Genomic DNA, 23,340 nt, shown 5'->3' with positions numbered 1-23,340 from the left:
TAGATATACTTTTTTCGAAAGAAATTTTTTTGCATATTTTGATTTGATATCTTTTCTCTTAAAAAAAAAATCTAAATCCAAAAAGGATAGTTGCCTGATACTTTTTTTTTTAATATATTTTTTCTAAAAATTGAAATGTTAACATTCAATCAATCCATCTAATCAATCAATCAGAGCTTTAGTCCTATAAATGTGGTCAGCTGCATGAACAAAAGTAATTATTTCGCGTAGTCATCGATAAAAATCTTCCTCCTCCATCCCTTACTATCCGATGCCTCTACCTCATGCAAATTCATACAGTTCATATCCTTCCTAACTCCTTCCAACCAAGTTATTTTCGGTCTCCCTCTCCTTCGTTTAACCCCTCCATGGTCCCATTCTTCCACTGTTCGTACCGATGCGCCCTCGGATCTCCGTCTTACATGCCCTTCGTCTTAAATGTTAACCTTGATTTAAAAATAATTATATTTAACCAAAAGCATAATAAATGTCACGTTTTACAAATTTCATAAGTTTAGGGCAACTAATGACAATTCGTTGGAAAAAAAATGGCTACTAATAATAATAAAAGTAAAAACCCATAAGGATGCTAATAATGAGAATTGTAACTTGGTTGCGTGTTGAGTTGTTTGTTGTGTACACTTCTTTAGTGGCTTTTTTTTTTATTTTTTTATTTTATTTTATTTTATTTTTTACAATCACTTCTCTAGTGCTTTGTCATATTTTATTGAGCAATTAAGAGGTGATCTCTAGATAGTATGGTTGTGAGGTAGGGAACAATATCACTACTCCACTGTCTCAACCTCACTTCAATGTTTTCTGCACATTATTAACGCCTTTATCAGCTGATTGTTGCATTGAAGATGCTTATTTTGTATTTACAATTTATAGTGAATTATTATCACATTAATTTCACAAGGCGAGCCTAAGTAGTACTTCGTAATAATTTTACTGTTTTGTAGGGAGAAAGAAAATATGGTGGTGTATAAAATAGAAGATATAGTTGTTTGTTTTTTTTTTACAACGGTCCAAAAAGGAGGCTAGCTCCCAACTGACTCAAGACTACAGCGAGAAAATTTAAACCATCTTACCAAACTAAAACAAGAACTAAAAAGGGGATTGGGGTTACAGACACTATGAATTGCTTTGCAATGCAAATAAGGGGGTTGGGGATATTCATCTCCAGAGCTAGCCCTAAGCTGCTCCAAGCTTGTTCCCTTGTGTTTCTTGATCTTGCAAAAACAACGACTAGAATACCTTTTACCTTTCTTGTTCTTCACCCTTGACCTGAATGGCCTTCCATATTATCTTAACGTGGCAGAGAACATGAAGGTAGTGAGTAGTGGAGAGGACTGCACATGGTCGGGTTCAACAGTCATGGGGTCTTCGTCATTAGAACCTACGGATTCCACTTCATCGATGTTAGTGGTAGTTAAATCTCTCGCAGGTAACTCGTTCCCCTCTTCGATATTCGAACCCTCAATGTTGCTAGAAGTTAGGCTAGTAGGTATATGATCATGTAACTTCTCAACGGCAGCGATGTTGGGCTTAGGAAGTCCAACAACGTGGTTGACCGTGCCGGAGTCCAGGGATCGCTTGGCCTTTTTCTTTTGGCCCTTTTTGCGGCAACACCTCTTTTTAGACTACCATCCTAGTGGGCGCGAGTAAGGTTTCGGGAACTTTAGATTCCTTTGCCTTATGGGATTTAAAATGCCCATCATAGGTGGTCTTTTCCTTCACTCGTACAATCATCCAAGATACAACAGAATGTTTGAAGAAACTCAAGGTTTTCCCTTGACAGAGATTTGAATAAGACAAATCGGAAATCTTAAGGGACTGATTACTTCTCGATCCATTGAGGAACATATGAGATTTTCTCGGTCCCTTGTCCTTAGCATGTCTAGAATCCTGGTTGTTTGGGGAGCTAGTAGCATCATCTTCCCTCTTTTCCAGAGGGCTAAGAACATTGGATGTAGTGATTAGGCTCTCTACCATCAACTCATCTGCAGGGTCCATGATGGGTAAGCCGTAATATCACTCTGAGCATCGCTACTAGGCAACCCGATATAGTCTAGACTGACCGAGGGGCTGTTGATCTTCCCCTTTTTGTTGAAGATGGTGTGGGGCAAGTCGGAATCCTCAGTGCCCCTCTTTCCCTTAATCTTGCTAGCTTTACTTCTCAACCCCTCCACCTTCTCCATCTCGCGAAGGATGTCGTGATTTTTAGGCTCAATCTTAGTTGCTTTGCCAAGATCTTCATTGGCCTCTTCGAGTTGATAAAGTTTGATTTCAGCTAAAGCCCTTATGTAAAGGGCTTTAGTATTGTTACCATCAAACATAATGACTAATGAGCAGAGCTCCTTAGTTTGTTCGAAATTACATACTTTTAGGGCGCAAGCTGCAAGGTTTAACTCAAAGGATATGGCAAGGTTCCATAGAAAAACACAATCATCTTCATTTCTTGGGAGACAAAAACGCAGAAGTTTCAGTCCTCTGTGATACTTAGCCCCAGCCAAAACAACTTCACCTTTTTTGAAGTAAGTATTGCCCTCCTCCTTAAAGTCTTTTGCTTGATTGAGAATGTTCCGTGGACAATTACTATTGGCAAAGTTGACAATGCTTTCGTCAAAATCATCGTCAAGTGAGTGTGCATAAGGGCACTCATTAATTTGCGGCAAATCATACTCAAAATATTGAAAAGGAAAGGAAAATGACAAATAACTTCACAAATGAAGTTACACACTAAAGAGCCTTTTATTAAAAAGGATAAAAAAAACAAAAGCCAACAACTAGAAAACTAAGGTATCAAAAACAAATGCCATAAATGGAGGTTGGTGGAAACTATAAAAAGAAGATGAAATCTGCTTGTTATGGTAAGGGTTATAATAGAGATCCCAGAATCGGCTAAGAAGCACCGGCACCCGCAAAGCCGTTGAGGGGAGGCTCGCAGACAAGGTGGCGATCAAAATACCACCACAAAAAAGCACGTCTGCGAAAACGAGATGAACCAGCGAAGAAGAACCTCGATACGACCTTAATCGACCTGATCGGTGGAGTCCGACTGATCACGGCAAGAGGAGGCGGGGACAACAAATGCTGCAAGAGATCGGATAGCCAGAACACTATCATCGCAAGAATCGCTTGCAAGATTGGGGGAACAAGGATCGCGACTGGTCGGAGTTTTGACAGGGGGGATAGCACGCCGGCAACCGAAAAGGAAGGCCGACTCACTCCGATCGCCGGCGGCCTGACTAGCTACGATCGGAAGAGCGAGGTTCTGGTTTTGATAAAAACTAGGGGCTTGAAACAAGGGCTGGTTTTGGTTTTCTTTCACTCGCGCGTGGGGCGCGTTCCACAATTGATATTCTCTGATTGAAAGATATAGTGTTATGACAATCTTAGGTGCCAAGGGAACTCACCTTGTGACTTTGAGGTCACGAGTTCGAGCCCCACTAACTACAAGATGCTTGGGGTTCCCTTACCTTCCCCCTACGTGATATGCTGATTCAGTAAGGTCCTTCATCTTATCTTTAAGAAAAAAAAAAAATCATGGGAAATCTAAAATGTAATTGTCGAGGATAGCAAGTGAGGGTAAAGTTAGTGAAAATTAATGTCGAAAAAGGAGATTAGAAGAGAGAAAAGGACATTGAAGATGCTCTTACAAGCAAAGTTTAGTTTAGTGCCCAATTCTCGTCTGATCTGATTTGATCATTCCCAAGGGCAACTTATATGAATTGACCGACCAACTTGGTAAATTTTAGATAATCAGTCACAAATATTGAAACTTTAAAAAAAAAAACAAAAAACAAAAGTCAACAATTACCCGCCATTTTACAGTGAACATTGAGCTGATCAAATCCCCCAATTTTAAAAACCCTAAATTCAAAGTTGTTTCAAATTTCAAGTTTCTAATTCAATTCAGTTAGAAACCAATAGAGAGGACTGCAATTGCTGATCAAAAATCGATAATTAATGGCGGCAGTGGCTGGATTTTACAGAAGAACGCTTCCTTCGCCACCTGCAGTTGAATTTGCTTCTTCGGAAGGCAAGGTTAAATTCTCTCTCCTCTATACAATTTCTCGTTAATTTTTATTATTATTTGTGGAATTTGTTTTGACTTTTGAATGAATGACTCTGAAATTATGTAAATGATCACTTTTTTTTTTCACAATTAATTTCTCCATCATTTATGAAACTTTGGGTCAATTGTGATTGCGCAAGGAGAATCGAAAGAAAACACAATTTGTTCAATGTCAGGAGATTTGATTTTGGGTCATGGATATCTCCCTAAGACGTTTAAGCAACTAAACTAGTTGTCATTGACTAAGATTAATTTTGTGAATACTCTTTGTAATTGATAGAGTATAAAACATATTCCATCGACCTTTTGGTTGAGTTGGTCTTTTAACATGGTATCAGAGCAAGCGTGACACAAAAGTCACGGGTTCAAATCTCATCCACCCCGACTTTTAAGCGGAATATTTCGCGCAAGGTATGCGGGGCCCATGCTGCATCCACATTTCAAGCCTAAAGGGCTCTCATGTGAAGGGGCGTGATAAAGTATGAAACATATTATTGGGCCTCAACCATCAGCTTAAGCTTTTGGTTGAGTTGGTCCTTTAACAGTCTCTAGGATAGTTTCCTAGTTGTGGTATAACTTTGTATATCAATATATCATAAATATTTAATGGGAGCCCAAAAACTAGCTTATAATTATGGGCAATTAGTTAGCTGGGTTACATGCTAAATTTGGCTAAGGTTTGAACAATAACAAATGATTGAGGGTCTTGATCTTTAACTCACAATTTATGAGAATTTGGAAAGGTGAATAAGATGAACCTAGTTGGTTCATATTGTTACTACTCGCGGTCCTTTGTACAATTCAATTTGGGTGTAGACATCTGAAAAAATGTCATGCTATCCATTAGCTCTTCAAAGATGACATTAATAACCAGTACTTGCCTACCTTCCAACCATGATAGACCTATTAGAGTTTCATCTATTTCACCGTTTCCTATTACTATATAGCTATGTGACAAATATTTGCCAGACTAGAAGGAGCTGAACATGTAAGCTAAATTTCATTATAGCATGTCCTAAAATTTCGTCAGAACTTTCATTTATCGAACTCTTGATGTGTAAAAAAAAAAATTGATATACAGCTTGCAAAGCTCTAGAATAAATTATTGTAAACACAGCGAACTTGCCCATGCTCTTTCCAACTGTACAATGTGTATAATAATTCATACAACGTATAAAACTCCTTACTGGTTGATCATTTAACGGTAAAATTAGATATCAATCATAAATTTGATATCCATAAACCTTCATGGTGCTGAAGATTGTCCTGGAAAATAGCTCATGGCCTCTCACAGTGGGCGGTGTTTGAGTTTGTGGTGTTTATCATCGATGCCATCATTCATGTCAATAATAGTTCTTTCACTGCATTGATTGGCAAGAGCTTGTGAAACTGTAGAAATGTTGGCTACCTCTACATGAAATTCCTCATATACCTGTATAAGTTAAGTTTTGGCTATTTTTTTCCCCTCTCATTTTTGTCTTTATTGAGTATACTACAGCAAATAGCTTAGGGATTAAGAGAAAATATTTTTGATTATCAGATTCTGAGAATCTGAGATACAACAGGATCATTAGCAAATATTTTTGATTATCAGAACCTAGGATTATTGATTAGCAAAATGAGAGGGGTCCATGATAGTTATATGTTCTTAGGTCCATGGAGATGGTTTGATGATTCTATGTTAAATTGTTGTGAGCCTGTGGAGAAAATTATGGCTAATGGTACCACTTTTAGCAAAGTTGCATGCCTGGCTCATTGTAATGGAGCAGAAGTAGAAGCATTTCACACAAATGATAGTGCAATGGACAACTTCCGGAGCTATGTGATTTCTAGTTCTTCTTCTGAAAATTTTCACATGATCGTCTCTTACCACAGAGCATATCTGAAACAGGTATTTAATAGTCACTCCTTACTGTCTTGATTAAAACCTTGAAACACATGTAGCTAATGATTAAAGCTTATTTGTCAAATTTGGTTGTCAGATACAATCTTGTAAGGTATAATAAGTTCAATTAACTGTAGTAGCAGCGTAGCTTTCCGAATTAACTGACCTATCAAAAATTGCAAGTCTTTGTTTATTGACATTTCCCATAGAATACTGCAGCATAATCATAAGCACCCTCTTGTATAAAATCGTCAAAATTCTGGCTTTATCCTAAAAGTATTATAATTAGTGTTTGTACTTTGTGCTGCGCTGAATGTGTTACTGGTCAATATTCTCTAGTTTTATCTAACAATTGAAGAAAATGCTACATTTGGACCCCCTTTGAGATGGCTGAAAAAAATAAGTAAAATGAAATTAAAATGTACTTCATGTAATTTTAGATTCCCTAAGCAATGCTAAATTAGTTAACTGAAGCAATTATTTCTGAACTTGTGCTGTTTTGAATGTCACCTTGAAATAGTATGTGCTTCCCTGCCAGATAATTGTATTCTGGTGTATAAATAGAATAATGAGAAAGGGAATATCGAATGTACACCAAGTGTACATCTGACCTTGTGTATCACTATTGTTTACACTCTCCAGTTCACCGAATGGAAAGTTTTTCAAACTGTTTGGGTTATTGGGATCGTAACCAAGCAGATCACTTCCTGTACTAGTAGAGTTTTGAATTTTGAGGAGGAAATCCACTGTCACATGTTTGGCCATCTTTGTATAGTTTACTTGTGATGTCATGCTGAACTTGGTAAAAGAATGGCATTTCTTACTTTTGTTTGGCAGACAGGAAGTGGTCATTTTTCTCCAATTGGTGGTTACCATGCTGGAAATGATATGGTTCTTATTTTAGATGTTGCTCGATTCAAGTACCCTCCTCATTGGGTGCCCCTCGCACTTTTATGGGATGCTATGAACACAGTTGATGAAGCTACTGGACTTTATAGGGGGTATGTGAAGTGTGAACACATAAGTTCTATAACTAGTTTCTTGCTTATATGTGGGGGCAATGTTCTTTGATATTCTTCACTGATCTCTATATCAGTGGGCTCTTTCTGTAAGAAGCCATCTTTTTCTGATTGAATGTCATTAAAGGCTTCACAAATCCAATGTTCATCCAAGCAATGAGTTGGCTGTAGGTCTGATACTTGTATTTTGAAATGCTAGTTCTTCATTGAACAATTAATTCATAGTAAGCCATGAAATTGCATTGCTTCTCATATGCAGTCTTCTTGGAAGAGGTACTTAGTTTTCAGCTTGCTTATTGTTCGATCAATAGCAAGATTCAGCAGTCATATTGTCATGCCTATAGTCTTTGATCCTGCTGACTCATTCATTAATAATGAATATCAACCATTTATTTGTTGTATAACCTGCTTGTTCTAATTGCATGTATGGTGTAAGTCTTAATGCAGAAACATATATAAGGAGCAGGGGAGAATGAATCATAAGTATATAGTTTCAACAGTCTCGGGGATTTATTCCCCATTTTCCTATATGTAGGTAATTCACCTCTATGTGCTGGTACCTTTCTCTATCTTCACACTTTACCCTTCCCAATATCCTCATTGGCCCCTCAACGCAAGTCACAAGCCAAAAAACGAACTGAATAGAAAGGAAAATTATTAGAATTAGAGAATAGGAGTACCTAGTAAAGGAAGAGGATCTCTACTTCATATTTAGTTATGTCACCATTGTTGAAGTTTTGATTAAATTTTGATTGATTTAACACTTTGGCAGTTTTAAAATTCTAGCCTACACTGTTGTCAGATTCATGCTTCTATCAAGGCCTCAGAGAGCATCATCAATTCTGTATACTCTGGTATATTTTTTTTTATAAATCCTTTACATCCCATTTTTGTTTCATAAAACTTATAATACGGAGTACTTTCCTTGCATATATACAATATAATAAATGAACTTTGTAAAAATTACATGTAATTGTTTCAATATGAGCTTTAAGGGTGCATTTAATCCACCTGTTTTTCATATACTTGAACTTTAGTTTTAAATTGAATTTGGGCAGTCCTTATTTTTCCTGTACTTAACTGAACTTATTTTTCTCTAACTCTAGCTTATATTTCTTGAAAGAAGTGGAAAAAAGGAGAACAGATTATGACCTAATTCATTGTTTCCATCACAAACAAGTGTAATTATTTTGTGTGAAAACTGATCAAATTGAGCAGAAACATGTTTTGTCATTTTTTTTAATTTCATTTAATTATTTTATTTTTTATATATTTATTTTATTTTTTGTGGTTTTAATGATGTGGCAAACTATCATAAATTTTATAAATTGGTGTTCTGCTGGTCTATCGTAGCATTAGAGGAGCTAAACATCTAGATTTTTGGCAGAGTTGTCGTTATGATGGCTGGGACACTACGGCTATGTACTTAACTAAAGAGGTTCCACAGCTTGTATCTTCTAAAGAAATCAATAACATTCAAGATATACTATCTGTTATATTTTCATCAGCTCCTGCAAATCTGAGTTATATCATAAATTGGGTTGCTGAAGTTCGAATACAGGAAGGTGAGAGTAATTTTGTTAGTGAAGAGGAACGGGGAAGGTTGAGCATCAAGGTAGGACTTTTTCTTTAACCTTTGCCCTTTTTCACTCTCTTTCATTGTTCATTGTCTTTCAATTTTCCTCTATGATTTTTATTGGTTTCAGGAAGAGGTTTTGAAACAAGTACAAGAAACAGAACTTTTTAAACACATGATAATATGGCTTTCATCTGGAGCAGATTTCATGTGCAATCCAAATTTGGATGGTCATAATTCTATAGACAAAATTGCTTCCGAAGTGTGCTGTCAAGGTGCTAAAGTTTTCCGTGGCAAGGTTGGCTCTTGCAATGCAACTTGCTGTAGAACAGCAGAATTGAGATCCTCAGACTGTGACATTGTTGATTCTTCCACTGTAATTTCTGGCAAAGTGATTGTGGAAAATTCTGAATGTGGAGTAGAAATGCTGGTCCCGTACTGTCAAAGAGATTCTGGTTGTTCTAATAGGCACCATCCATCAGTGGTTGATGCTCTAACCATATTAATTTTTACCCTGCCTCCTGATACATGGTATTGTCTTAAAAATCCAAAGCTGCGAGAAGACTTTTGTAGTATAGTGCTCACCAACAATCTCCCGGACTTACTCCAACACGAGGTTAGTTAATGTTACTAGATAAATGTATTTTGTATTCTCTTAATCTCTTATAACTTCAAAGTAGCTGGAACTTGTGTAGACTTATTTATGCAAAAAGAGAATATTGAGTTGGCACAGGGCTTGAGGAACTTGGAAAACCCATAAGATTTTAATTTTAGAAGCGAAATTAATGAAAATTGTAAGTTGAATATATAAGCTTGTTTACATGGTATTATAGGGAGTATTAAGGAGGAGCATTATCATGACACAAACACTGAAACACATGTAAATATGTAATGCTATGTCGAAAAAACATATCTTCTGTAGTGTTCTGTTGTATGTTCTGATGGAAGATGATGAAGAAAGTATGTTATGTAATTGAAGTTTATGGTTAATAGATAAAAAGTCAAATGGCTTAAGAAAGCAGGAGAAAACCTTCAGGCTGTTTGCATAATTTTAGATTTTCCACTAGTACAAGGGTAGAACTATCATTGCCGGATGGAAAACAAAAACAAATATAAATCTGCACCTGAAATAAATATTATGTCTCCACTGATCCATCTTCTTCCTCCCCTTTTCCTACCCCTATTTGTAAATTTATGTCAATGTCTTGTTTGTTTTAAGGTGCACGTTAGTTACTGATATATGATAAGTGATGACGAAGCTTTAGTTTTAGGACATTTTTAGTAACATTTTGGCAATTTGTGCTGTAAAAGTCATTTTCCTCTTATCTCCTTAAACAGTTAAGAAACCTTTTAACTTGATATATTTCAGTTATTACTGTGTTGTTTATGGACCCTGCTATTTAGTATGTTCTTCTCCAAGTTCTTCTAAGGCAACCTCAGCAATTTTGTGCGCTTTTGATTTGTTGCAGATACTGCACTTGCGAAAACAGCTGCATTACCTTGTGGCTGATGTCTGTTCTTCTTCGACATAGTATGGTAACTACTGGTGCTTCTGTTTGAACTTCCATCTATAGTAGCTGTTAACTTTATGCCCCTTGCTTGAAAAGAAGATATTTGATGACGTTTTACTTTTGAAGTCATTGATATGTATGAACATATTATAACAACAGGGATTTAGAAAAATTCTGTGTGAAATAAGAGAAATCATGGATATTGAATGCCACTGCATTTGTTAAATCAATAATCAGTCTATCTTTAGCGATTGTTATGTTTTCATGATCATCCTTGGGTCAATTCTGAATCTTTACCAATTGTTATCATTTTTGTAAACTGAGTTCCTCGAGCATCCTTAAATCTGCATTGTAAAAGTACTGCATCATGTAATATAACCTCTAGCTTTATGAGAATTTTAAGACGCGTAGAATTTATTGCTAGAGCTTTTCAACAATTCATACACAATTAGGAAAAGCTCCAACATTAATGGAATTATTTATCTGTTTGAGATTGTGGCTCTTGATTGAGGTTGAGGTTGTTCATGCACATGTCAATTGCTGATGTTACATTGAGGTTCTCCATGCTTAGAAGAGCACTTATATGGCTATACCCCTGCTCAATTGCTATGTGCTCCTGCTTGCAAACGCAACTCGTGTTCTGTCAAGTAAGTCAATCTCATATGGCATACTTGTATTGCGTCATAGCTGTACACACCGTCGAAGAGCTTGTACATACAGCATAAAAAATACTTCGTGTTACTTTACCTGGGAAGTTTTCATTGATATTGTGGATTTGTGGTTAGCCTAACAAATTCTGGAGTATTTGATGTAGATCTTGAGTCATCTTTTTAGATTTTGGAGAGTTAGTGAGTTGCCCTTGTTGGCCGTAAAAGAATTTAAAAAGTCATCTTAAAATTTGAAAAGGTGCATCATTATCGTATACTGTTGCATTTTTTTTTCCTTGGCCTTCTTTGCTGAGATTCAATCCCAACTGCTTGACACTACATTTGTACAGTATAAGAATTTTGGAAAGTGGTAATGCCTATTTTACTCTTCAAAATACCATAATTTTGGGAATAACTTCTACATAGAAATCATTCATTACACTCACATTGTTGATGAAGTGTTATCCTTATACACTTCGTAAGCAATATAATTATTCTGTAGTCCATTTTTTCATTATTTTTATAAATATATTTCTTTCCTTAATATTGTGAAATTCTTTAGTGTAGATAGAATGAGAGATTTCCCTGAATAATGCTAAAACACAAATTAATTTCTTATATAAGTCTGTTTAAAAACTATTCCCACAATACCGTCCACGTAGGATCGGTTCCTAGTATAAAACTGCTAACAATGTTGGCGGTTCTTTATATAAAACCGCTAACAATGTTGGCGGTTCTTTATATAATACCAATAACAATGTTGGCGGTTCTTTATATAATGCATAGAACCTCTAATACCATTTGCTTTCACTTCTGCTAGATTATATAATACCACTAACGATAAAACCAAATTATATAGAATCATTAATGATATTGTTCTTTATATAGAACCGCTAATGGTATTAGAGGTTTTATATAAAGAACCGCTAATACCATTAGAGGTTCAATATTAGTTAAAACCGCCAACAATGTTAGCGGTTTTATACTTGCAAATACCGAACCTTAAAACCGAGCCTGTGTGGACAATATTGTGGGAAATAGTTTTTAAACCAATGTATATAAGGAATTACTCTATGTTATTACATTATTTTTGGGAAATCACTCCGATAGAATTTTGAGAATATCTTTTTAAATAATATCAGTATCTCTTAATTACAAATATTATCCCAAAAACCCCCAATTCCATCAAAACTCAAAAACTCAATAATATCAGTATCTGGTCCTTCAGCTGGAGACAATCTTCGGTGCGATGTCTAGAAGACTCATGGAACTCACACCATTGGTCTTTGCCCTTGTGTTGATGCCACTGTGGTAGTGGCCTAGGCTTCTTGAATCTCCCCTCATCTTTGGTCGTGCTATAGATTTAAGCACAAGGAAGAGTGAGAGGAGTGTAAGAATCGTATCACCCTGTGTAAGGGGCGATCTTTTCTTTCTTCGGCTCGGCAGCCGAGGACGATTCTGAGGCCTTTGCCTTCTCTTTCCTCGATGCCTGGCCTTTGGTCAGTTGTCCTTTGACTTTCCCGGGCCCGGGTTGGGACTGGGATTTTATCTTGTTCCATTCTTCGGCTCGGATGAACTTATTCGAGGCGTCCAAAGCTTCCTCTAAGGTCTGCGGGGGATGCATGACCATGAAGTCAAGGAACTTTCCGGCTTGCAAGCCATTCCGTAGTGCAAATACTGCAAGGCCCTGATCTAGACTTGTAATTCTGGATGACTCGTTGCTGAAGCGAGCCAGATAGTCTCGGAGGCTTTCATCCTCCGCTTGCTGCAGGCTCATCAGCTCTGCAGTTGTCTTCTCTCGGCGATTTGCCGTAGAAAACTTGCTCTTGAATTTGTTTGAAAGATCTTTCTAACCTCTTATTGAGCCTTCTTTTACTCCTTTGGTGATCCATGCTTGTACAACACCTTTCGGAGTAGTTGGAATATACTTACACCAGGTAGCCTCGGACCTGGGGTTAAGATACATGTGCCCCTCGTAAGAGGCAATGTGATCCTTCGTGCCCGAAGTTCCGTCGTAAGTTATGTGCGCCGGTATTTTCATCGTCAGCACACGCTCTTCCAGTATCCAACTTTGGAAGGGCAAACTTGTAGGGACCATTACGACCTTCCCTTTTTGTTTGGCCGAAGGGACCTCGCTTCTCCCTCTTAGAGAGGTGGAAGTGGTTTTCGTCCCTAGCCGAGACATTTCGGGGTAGGGCCTGGTTCCCTCTGGGAAGGTGAGACGGCTACGCACGTCTACCTCCCTTGAGCCCAAGCGCTCATGGACGCTTTAGCGAGCAGGCTCTTGCCATGCAGAGGTGGTATTGCTGCTCCTGAAGCTCCTGAGTCCCAGGTTTCGGGATTGTTAAAGAACTGAGCATTCTTTTTTCTCTCCCGCTCGGTCCTCCAAGTATCCTCTTGCCACTTGTCCCCCGAGACACCTGAGAAGGAGAATCGGCCAAGAGGGGGATGGACAAGCTCCATCCTTCGGGTATCCTCTTGCCACTTGTCCCGAAGGATGGAGCTTGTCTATCCCCCTCTTGGCCGATTCTCTTTCTCAGGTGTCTCGGCTGAAGAGGTGAGGAATCATGGGGTGTTAATGGGAGTTGGCCTCCTTGGGCTTTGAGGAACTCCATGCAGACCGCTAAGGCCCTCGCCACTTCCTCCATAGAGGGCCCCGATAGGGGGGGTTTCTTTAGGTTGGGACCGAGAGTGTAGACTCTGCAGTGGAGGACTCTTCGCATTTGATCGACCCGACCTAGACGAGCTTGTTGGCTGGCGAGTATGGTGGGATGGAGAGTCCCCTGAAGCTTCCCTTTCCAGAGAATGGGGAGCTTTTGAGGAAGAAGAAGCTGGTTCCGATGATGGCAAAATCGGTTGATGTTCCCTCCCGTAATCAGGTCTCTGTCTCTCTTTGAAGAGGTGGGACCATTCTTCTTAGCACTCTTGGTGCTCTTGCTACTCTTAGTCATGTTTCTGCTAAGAGTGATTGATTTTTGGCTTAATCTTTTGTATCTTCCCCACAGACGGCGCCAAATTGTTTTGGATGAAAACAATAAGACTGGTCTCGGTCCAAGTGATGACTGGGCCGAGGATTTCCTGCACAGCAGACACACATAAATTAGCCTCGGGAGTGGTTGCTGAGGAAGGCCCCTCCGATGCTAAAGTCAGTTCAGTGTATTGAGAGCAAACGCTATGCAAGAGAATTAATTGCTTAAGGCTGATTGTGAATGAATGTAAAATAATACAATTGATGGCTTTTATACCTTTGCTCAATGAAGAGGCTTGGGCCCTTGAAGTCAGATGGGCTTGCCATGCTGACTGAGATTGATTTTAGCATACTTGTGGAGAGTTGAACTTTACATTGGGCTTTTGCAATTAAATCATTTGGACCTACCCAATTAGCGATGACTGAATTGGACCCAAACACAGCATAAAAAATACTTCGTGTTACTTTACTCGGAAGTTTTCATTGATATTGTGGATTTGTGGTTAGCCTAACAAATTCTGGAGTATTTGATGTAGATCTTGAGTCATCTTTTTAGATATTGGAGAGTTAGTGAGTTGCCCTTGTTGGCCGTAAAAGAATTTAAAAAGTCATCTTAAAATTTGAAAAGGTGCATCATTATCGTATACTGTTGCATTTTTTTTTCCTTGGCCTTCTTTGCTGAGATTCAATCCCAACTGCTTGACACTACATTTGTACAATATAAGAATTTTGGAAAGTGGTAATGCCTATTTTACTCTTCAAAATACCATAATTGCGGGAATAACTTCAATATAGAAATCATTCATTACTCTAATATTGTTGATGTGGTGTTATCTTTATACACTTCGTTGTAGTCCATTTTTCCATTATTTTTATAAATATATTTCTTTCCTTAATATTGTGAAATTATTTAGTGTAGATAGAATGAACGATTTCCCTGAATTATGCTAAAGCACAAATTAATTTCTTATATAAAAACTATTCCCACAATACCGTCCACGTAGGATCGGTTCCTAGGTTTGGAATTTGGCAGTATAAAACCGCTAACAATGTTGGCGACTCTTTATATAAAACCGCTAACAATGTTGGCGGCTCTTTATATAAAACCGCTGACAATGTTGGCGGTTCTTTATATAATGCATAGAACTTCTAATACCATTTGCTTTCACTTCTGCTAGATTATATAATACCACTAACGATAAAACCAAATTATATAGAATCACTAATGATATTAGCGTTTCTTTATATAGAACCGCTAATGATATTAGAGGTTTTATATAAAGAACCGCTAATACCATTAGAGGTTCAATATTAGTTAAAACCACCAACAATGTTAGCGGTTTTATACTTGCAAATACCGAACCTTAAAATCGAGTTTGCGTGGACGGTAATGTGAGAAATAGTTTTTAAACCAATGTATATAAGGAATTACTCTATGTTATTACATTATTTTTGGAAAATCACTCCGATAGACTTGTGAGAATATCTTTTTAAATTATATCAGTATCTCTTAATTACAAATATTATCCCAAAAACCCCCAATTCCATCAAAACTCAAAAACTAAAATCTTTTTAAATAATACCAGTATCTTTTAATTACAAATATTATCCAAAAACCCCCAATTCCATCAAAATTCAAAAACTAAAATATACTGTAATTTTCTTTAAAAAAATTTGTACATATGCTAATTAATTTCAACCAACTATTTCTGTTACTCTGCAATACAGTACAAACTATATATACTCATCATTTTTTTTTTTTTTTAAAAAAACACTATAAATAAAAGTCAGGTTTTAAATTATTCATTTACAACAGGCTACAGGCCCCTTAAATTGAACACCCATTACCTCAATGTTGGGTGGAGAAGTAGTTAATCTATTTAGTAGTCATACAGTGCAGTGAAGATGCAGTTGGAATATGATTTCTGCTATTAGGCAGCCACGTCACCTTCAAATCTCCAAACCTTTTCTATTTAAACGAGGGAAAACCAACCAATTAAAAAAACTCCCACAACAACAAAAACACACAAAATCATAACTAGTAAAACCTTCCTACAATTTCTGCATTCAAACCCTGTTGCTAATAATTATTTGTTAATTATCAAATTCGTTGCTAATAATTACTCGTGTTTGTTAATTATCAAATTTGAGCACCCACCATTGCTGCGATGGATTGTCATCCTTTGTTGAAAGGAGGGAGGAAGCGAGGCGGCGACAACGACAAAAACAGCAGCAGTGGTGGTGGTGGGTTTAAGCATGGATTCACAGCATCTGAAATCCAAACATTGGCTAAGTTGCTTGAAGGTATTATCCCTTCTCTACCAAGTTCGTCTGTGACTGATGAAATTCGGTCTGTTAATCCAGAAGAAGCAGTTTTTACCTTTTTTACTGCCTCTGCTTCTCAGCCTACTATTCCTGATGAGGTAATTTTTTATAATTCCTTTTGTATCCCCTCCGTTTCATATTGTTCTTTACACTTATACTCCGTAATCTTTTGTGATGCAAAATCGATCAAAGTAAGAAGAACAATAAGAAATGAAGGGAGTACTACTTATATGAGTAATTTCAATGTAATGTTAAATTGGATTATAATCTATGGCTTGTCACGTGATTGGTTTTGATATATATTTTGCGAATATCCAAATTGTTGATTTTTTTTAAAAAAAAAATAAAAATAATATACAGAGTTTAAGTTAAGAAATTACAGAGTAATGGTCAAATATGTGTATTAAAAATCGTGAAAATATTAAGGGATTATAAAAGAGGGGGCATGATTGCATGATATTTTCTGGGATTTTTCTGATGATTATGTATTAAAATATATTTTATGTTAGTTATATGTTTGTGATGCTGCTTGTGAAAGTATTGAGTATTGACTATTGACCATCAATTTTTCTGTAGGAACATCTTAAATTAAAGATGTTCGCTTTTGACGATCACAAAAGTGTCCACTTCTTTCGTTATCTAGGTGGATGACTTTTGATTTCATAATTAATATATACCGCGTCGAGATGTATATAGAAGATCTCTAGTAAAACGATTGCGCCGTGTTGGTGTAACCCTCTCACAAAAATAAGAATAAGAATAGCGAAAATAAAATACAAGTAGATATAATTTTGTCAGGATAATATTAATTTAGTGGTATGAGTTTTTTTTTTTGCAATGATTAACCCGTATAATTAGACTTTGGACCCTCCCATCTTATTTTCAGTAAAAATATACAAAGTAGACAATAATGGTTGAATTCATTTGATGAATTTATATGTCCATGTCTCTTTCATGCTAGCTAGTTGCCAGTTGGTTTAAGAAATTTATTGAACATTCAGTTTTTTTGCCGTTAGGTTTTATCCCCGGGGTCCAACCTTGACATAATTGTGTTACTGCAACGTAGTGCTGCTCCGGTGCTCGCCCCACCCTACTAACCACCGTGTAGTGCAATATAAAGACCAATTTTATGTGGTCAAATTGAAATCGGAACACCTTAGTTACAAAGTTTGAATTTTAATTTGACATAGATTGAATCTTGTATATCATTTGGCATATACTTAGTTCTTAGACTTTACTCATCAAATTTTAGAAAACATTGACCTTTGGAAAAATTGATTTTAATAATTCCAACCTTAACCGATTTTCTTTAAATAATCCCAACTTTTGATGATTATTTTTGAATAATTCCAACTTATATAGGTATCTTCTTAAAATAATCTGAACTTTTATTTTTGTTGCTCCCTTTAGGGACTATTATTTAAAAACAAAAATAAAAGTTCAGATTATTATTAGAAGATATCTATATAAGTTGGGATTATTTAAAAAAAATCGGTTAAAGTTAGAATTATTAAAATCAATTTTTCCTAACTTAAAAGCCATAAATTTTTTATGGTTTATATCTATGTTACATGGACTCAGGGGGTCCGACATGATCCACATGGATACTTGAGGTGAAATGAAGAATTCATGTAACATAGGTTTATATAGTACAAGCATTATTTATTGATTTGCCTTTAAAATACTTTAGAAAAACGGAGAAAATCTAGTTCATTTACCTCTGCTCTAATAGGGATTGGTGGTAGTGGAATCCAACTTCACACTTTCAAATATAATCTAGTATATAAATTATCTATTATTAATAATTATGTTCGAGAATAAACTCATTAAAGTTCATTCTTTTGACACCTCGAAGTGAAAGAACAAAAAAGAACATAAAGGATTGCGAATTTGTGATAGTATCTTTAAAATAGTGAATAGTTTGTCAAAGAAGTAATATGAATTCATGTAAATCAAATTTTGCAGGTGGCTGAGTTGATAGCCAAAAGAGGAGTAAAAGAAGCAGTACTTCTAATGAAATTGGTGATGAAACTGTTATCAACCCGATTAGGAACACTTCTGATTTGTGGGAGGCTTTGTTTGGAATGGAGATGGCCTTTTATTCACAAATTAACTGAAATGAGTTTGGAGAAAAGAGAAAAATTGTTACAAACTTGGTCTAAAGAAAGTTATTGGACTTCCTTAAAAGTTGTATTTCTTTTCCTCAAAGTTGCTTGTTGCTTCGTCTTCTTCTCACGGGTAAAGTTCCTAATTCTTACTTGCAATTTTATATATTCCGTGTTAGGAAACTAAAAAAAAACAAATCATCACTTTAAATAATAGTTTGACTAACACATATGTCAATTTATAAGTTTGAACATAATAAATATATATATTGTCTCCGTTTTTTATTATTTGCAATAAAGGAATATTCTCACAAATAATATCCATTCGTTACGTTGTAAATAATAAGAAACGAAGATAGTATTACTTGTATGTGATTACGTATTACTCCGTAAAAGTTATAAATATTGGTAGTTGTAACATTAAAATTGATTTAACAATATATTACTGTACATTTAAGGAGTAATTTTTTATGCATTACTGTAGTAATAAACGTGATCAAAGTGAATGTATAAACAATGAAAGAGTGAAATTGTTACAGATATTTTGGAACAGATAATTACATCTACAGCTGTTGTTTTTGGACGTATGTATGAAACTAGTTGTCTTTTTCTTGATATAGTATTGTTGTAATGTCTTACAAATTACTTCATATGATCGATTATTCATATGCTACTAATTCTACCACATGCATAATTGTGATGGGAAGAGGATAGAAATTAAACACACTCCCTAACAATTACTCATATTAAATATAGTCTTATTATAAAATTATATCGATCATATCGATCCTTAAATTAATTATGAAGGGTTTATAGCATGACAACTAAAAACTAATTTTGGACAAAAAGAAAACAAACAATTAATGAATAAATTTTAATTCTTTGAAGCAAGGAAAAAAAAGTCCTAGTAGGCGTACCAGTAATTAATGTCTTATAATGCGTATTATCGGACGGAGGGAGTAGTAGTTAGGTGATGAGCTAAATTAGCAAAATCAACTCTAACCATCATACCATTAGTCTAGGAAATAAACAAATGGTAGCCCAAAAGAAAAGCCTAAAGTAGTTAGTAAATTTTGTTTTGATTTGATAGTTTTAGTTTTTACCCCTTGATAGTAGGCATATTATGTTTCCTGAAAGAGGAGAAATTGTTAGTTTAAATAAAACTTAGTACGCAAGTCTACTCAACACAATAAACAACTAGATTTTGAACAAGTAAAGTCTTAATTTTGTACGAAAGATGTGGGTTTGAACATGTCTATATGTTAAATTGAGATTAATTTATGCTTTCTTATTCTTTATAACTTGTATATATTTTTCTATGAAGCTTTTATGCTTCTTTATAAATCACACGTTTTCGATTTGGCACAAATAAATTTAAGTGAAGTGTGATTGCAATTTTAAGTAATGAACCAAAATGACTACTGTCATAAGAATTAGTACTTTGTATGTGGCATTACGTTTTGAAAATCAAAGTTTTTATGCTACTGCTATTGGAGGTTTAATACATGTTCAATAAAAGAGTATACATTTACTAATCAATTGTAAAATGGAAACATTTTACCTAACATTATGTCTCTTTGCTGACTTTTAAAGATGAAGAAACAAGCAATGCAAGTGAAAAATATTGTGAAATTTGTTGAGAAAGAGTGTAAAACAACAGTATTTCGACTTTTTAATTTTATTGATTATAAGTTTAGACACCTCTAATATACTTTAGATCATTAGCATTATATTTCTAAAAGAAGGATTGTTATACCAAATTCATGAATGTATAGTTAATATTACGCTTGTGTATAAGATTGATAATCGTTACAAATTAACAATGGGGTATGGGTTTGGAAGATAAGATGAAGGTTTGGACCGTCTGTTATTTTGTGCTCTGAAGAGATAAAAACAACAGACTGACAGTTTCACGCGTACGCCACCACGTTCCTTATACTCTTGGTTGATTGTCCTTTTTAATTGTCTTTTTATACCTTGGTAATTCTGATTAGTTTTGGAAGATTGATTCAATGTTACGTAATACTGCCAACTTGCTTAGGTGGTTAAAGTTTGGAGGGTGGTATCGAGACTTAAGAAACTGGGATGGAATATCATCTGCATCATTGGGCTGTCTTTAGCAATCATTGAATTTTACCTTATAGCCAACTTAATCCGAGTTATATACTTATATATGCCCAATCGTCCACCATTTGAAGTAATTAGTTGCCACACTATATCAACCATTTACTTTGTTGTTATTTTACACAAAATGAAGGTCACTAGTGATAAGATTAACCAATTATTAATAACAGGAATTAGTATCTTCAGATCTTTGGGCTTGGTACTTTTTAGATGTGGTATGCTAACAATAATGATGATTGTTAGAATAGTAGACGGTGTGAGTATTTTTCTCATTATATTAGTATCCGAAATATCTTTGCAACTTGTAAGCTCCAATCCAGCCTCTGGCAGTTCATTCATCTGAACCTTTGGACTATATTCATCTTGTAGAAAAATGAACAAATTTAAATAATGATCAACTTCATTAATGTATCTTTCTTTGAGGATTCAAGAGATTCTCGTTAAATTTTGGATAAATCATTGGTTTAAGTGTGTTTATTGGCATGGAACTATGTAAATTTTTCTAATACCTTGTGTACATATACTCAGGTCTTTTAGAAGTCGTATCTGAACCCATGCCTTTCTTTTTCTTGTAACTTTGTAGGTTGATGACAAGGCTGAAAATCCAACATGGGAAGCCATCGGTTACAAGGTGGACTCTAGAGAGCCACTGGTGAACTCCCAAGAACGAAAACCACTTCAGAAGGGAATAGTTGAGTGTAGGAAGATGAATGACTCAACTCTTGTAAAAGCTCTCGAAGGAAAAGGCCTAAAAGTTGAAGAGGATGTCAACCAGAGAGTTTTCAAGATACAATGTGACGCTGTAATAATTGGTTCTGGTTGCGGTGGAGGAGTTGCAGCTGCCATTCTTGCAAGTCAAGGCCATAAAGTAGTAGTCCTTGAGAGAGGGAACTACTTTGCTCCAGGTGATTACTCCTCTTTGGAGGGACCATCATTTGATGAACTATACATTTCAGGAGGATTGCTTACGACTCTTGATGGGAAAATGACAATTTTTGCTGGATCAACGGTTGGTGGGGGTTCTGCTGTGAATTGGTCAGCGTCCATAAGAACACCAGATAATGTCCTCAGAGAATGGTCAGTGACTCACAAGTTACCTGTTTTTGGCAGCCCTGATTACAAATCAGCCATGAATGAGGTGTGGAATAGATTAGGAGTCACAGAAGATTGTTCAGAAGAAGGATTTCAGAATCAAGTTCTTCGAAAAGGGTGTGAAGGTCTTGGCTTGAAAGCTGAGAGAGTGCCGAGGAATTCATCTAAGGATCATTACTGTGGTTCATGCTGTTATGGATGTAGAACCGGAGACAAGAAAGGAACCGATACTACTTGGCTGGTAGATGCAGTTAATCAAGGTGCTATAATTTTGACAGGATGCAAAGCAGACAAGTTCATATTAAAAGAGGATGACAATGGAGGAAGAAAGAAATGTGTTGGAGTCCTAGCAACATCATTGAGCAACAATGTATCAAAGAAGCTTCTTATCGAAGCCAAAGTCTCGATTTCAGCTTGTGGATCTCTCTCAACGCCCCCTCTACTGATATCTAGTGGACTGCAGAACTCAAACATTGGCACAAACCTGCATCTGCATCCTACACTGTTAGCCTGGGGCTACTTTCCTGAATCTAATCCGGATTTTAAAGGAAAGTGCTATGAAGGAGGAATCATTACCTCACTACATAAGGTAATTTCTGAAAATTCCAACGTTCATGCTATCATAGAAGCGTCAGCACTAGGTCCTGCAGCATTTTCCGCCTTAGTGCCATGGGTCTCAGGGCTTGATTTTAAAGAGAGGATGGTGAAGTATGGAAGAACAGCTACACTCTTCTCATTAGTCAGAGATCAGAGTACAGGTGAAGTTAAAAAAGAAGGCAGAGTTAAGTATCGCTTAAACGAATTTGATAAGGAAAATCTGAAGATAGGGTTAAGACAGTGTATCAGGATTCTAATAGCAGCAGGAGCTGTTGAAGTTGGAACATATAGAAGTGATGGGCAGAGGTTAAAATGTGATGGTGTGAAAGACGAGGAGGTGGAGGAGTTTCTGGACTCGGTTATTGCACCTGGAGGGGCAAGGTCTAGGACCGAGAAGTGGACAATATATGGGAATGCTCATCAGATGAGCAGTTGCAGAATGGGGGCGTCCGAGGAGGAAGGGGCAGTGGATGAAAATGGAGAAACTTGGGAAGCCAAGGGACTGTATGTATGTGATGGAAGTGTTCTGCCAACTGCTTTAGGAGTTAATCCTATGATTACTATTGAATCAACAGCTTACTGCATTTCTACAAGAATTGCAAGAGCCCTTAAAGATGGAAATATATGATGAACACAAGAAGCGAGTACATTTAAACTTCACATTGTTTATTAGATTTAGAGATAAAGATGGCTTCATTAAGGATTGGATTAGCATACAACCAGTTGTTTTGTCATATGACATATTTAACTTCTGCATAGCACTGTAATAAAGTTCTTAGAGACATTAGGAGTTTAGGACTTATGTTTAATTCAATATCTACAATAAAATGCTATATAATGTGTTATTATACTGTATTATAAAGAATTAAACTACACATCTTTGTCCCTAAATGAAAGTCATGTTTGTCTTTTGCACACTTAGGTTTGAGGAGCATGTTGGATGATAAACTCAAAGGTTTGAGGAGCATGTTGCTCGTGATTCAAATAAAGTATTTCATAGTAGAGAAATTGGCTAAAGCCCTTAATAATGTCCGTTGGTATTAGATGGGCCTAGATGGTGTCACCCAAGTACAAAAATACTTTTCGTTGGTACCAACAAACACAAAATTAAAATTTAAGCTTTGTTGGTATCAATTAAATACTTTGTTAATATGAAGATGATAGCATTTAAATACAACTTAATACCAACAATTATTATTTGAATCCTTGAAAACTCAAGTTATTAGAGGCTGAAAATTTCTCCTCTTCTTTTGCAAGTAGCTGAGATCCCAAATTTTCCAAGTGGGCCCTCTAGGGCACTCGGGACCTTGGCTTTTTAGAGAATCTCGTTGTGGGTAAGCAATAGGGGGCAACATAAGTGAGCGACTATGTATACAAGATTAATGAATGTATGAGTTTGTAATTTGGCCT

The 23,340-nt window shown here is 36.1% G+C and overlaps 2 protein-coding genes across 2 annotated transcripts; both read left to right on the top strand.

Annotated features, from left to right (window-relative positions):
* The first annotated feature begins 4,056 nt into the window (after positions 1–4,056).
* On the top strand, positions 4,057–10,329 carry LOC110689751 (glutathione gamma-glutamylcysteinyltransferase 3-like). The gene is made up of 6 exons (XM_021866542.1): positions 4,057–5,972; positions 6,804–6,967; positions 7,788–7,839; positions 8,373–8,600; positions 8,692–9,177; positions 10,031–10,329. Exons 1-6 carry the CDS (start codon positions 5,700–5,702, stop codon positions 10,091–10,093), a joined length of 1,266 nt encoding a protein of 421 aa, XP_021722234.1. The 5' UTR covers positions 4,057–5,699; the 3' UTR covers positions 10,094–10,329.
* A 5,128-nt stretch (positions 10,330–15,457) lies between these two features.
* On the top strand, positions 15,458–22,844 carry LOC110689749 (long-chain-alcohol oxidase FAO2-like). The gene is made up of 3 exons (XM_021866536.1): positions 15,458–16,110; positions 17,978–18,250; positions 20,825–22,844. The coding sequence occupies exons 1-3, from the start codon at positions 15,856–15,858 to the stop codon at positions 22,556–22,558; spliced, it is 2,262 nt and encodes a 753-aa protein (XP_021722228.1). The 5' UTR covers positions 15,458–15,855; the 3' UTR covers positions 22,559–22,844.
* Positions 22,845–23,340: the final 496 nt, after the last annotated feature.

Source organism: Chenopodium quinoa, unplaced genomic scaffold (genome assembly GCF_001683475.1).
Source record: "Chenopodium quinoa cultivar QQ74 unplaced genomic scaffold, ASM168347v1, whole genome shotgun sequence".
NCBI classification, from domain to species: Eukaryota; Viridiplantae; Streptophyta; class Magnoliopsida; order Caryophyllales; family Amaranthaceae; genus Chenopodium; species Chenopodium quinoa.
The sequence above is the reverse complement of the archived record's forward strand: the minus strand, read 5'-3'. Positions and strand labels throughout refer to the sequence as shown.

Coding starts and splice junctions, on each gene's coding strand:
- LOC110689751 (XM_021866542.1), top strand. CDS start 5,700: ATGAGAGGGGTCCATGATAGTTATATGTTCTTAGGTCCATGGAGATGG. Junction 5,973..6,803: donor ACAGAGCATATCTGAAACAG/GTATTTAATAGT, acceptor TTTGTTTGGCAG/ACAGGAAGTGGTCATTTTTC. Junction 8,601..8,691: donor GGGGAAGGTTGAGCATCAAG/GTAGGACTTTTT, acceptor TATTGGTTTCAG/GAAGAGGTTTTGAAACAAGT.
- LOC110689749 (XM_021866536.1), top strand. CDS start 15,856: ATGGATTGTCATCCTTTGTTGAAAGGAGGGAGGAAGCGAGGCGGCGAC. Junction 16,111..17,977: donor AGCCTACTATTCCTGATGAG/GTAATTTTTTAT, acceptor CAAATTTTGCAG/GTGGCTGAGTTGATAGCCAA. Junction 18,251..20,824: donor GCTTCGTCTTCTTCTCACGG/GTAAAGTTCCTA, acceptor GTAACTTTGTAG/GTTGATGACAAGGCTGAAAA.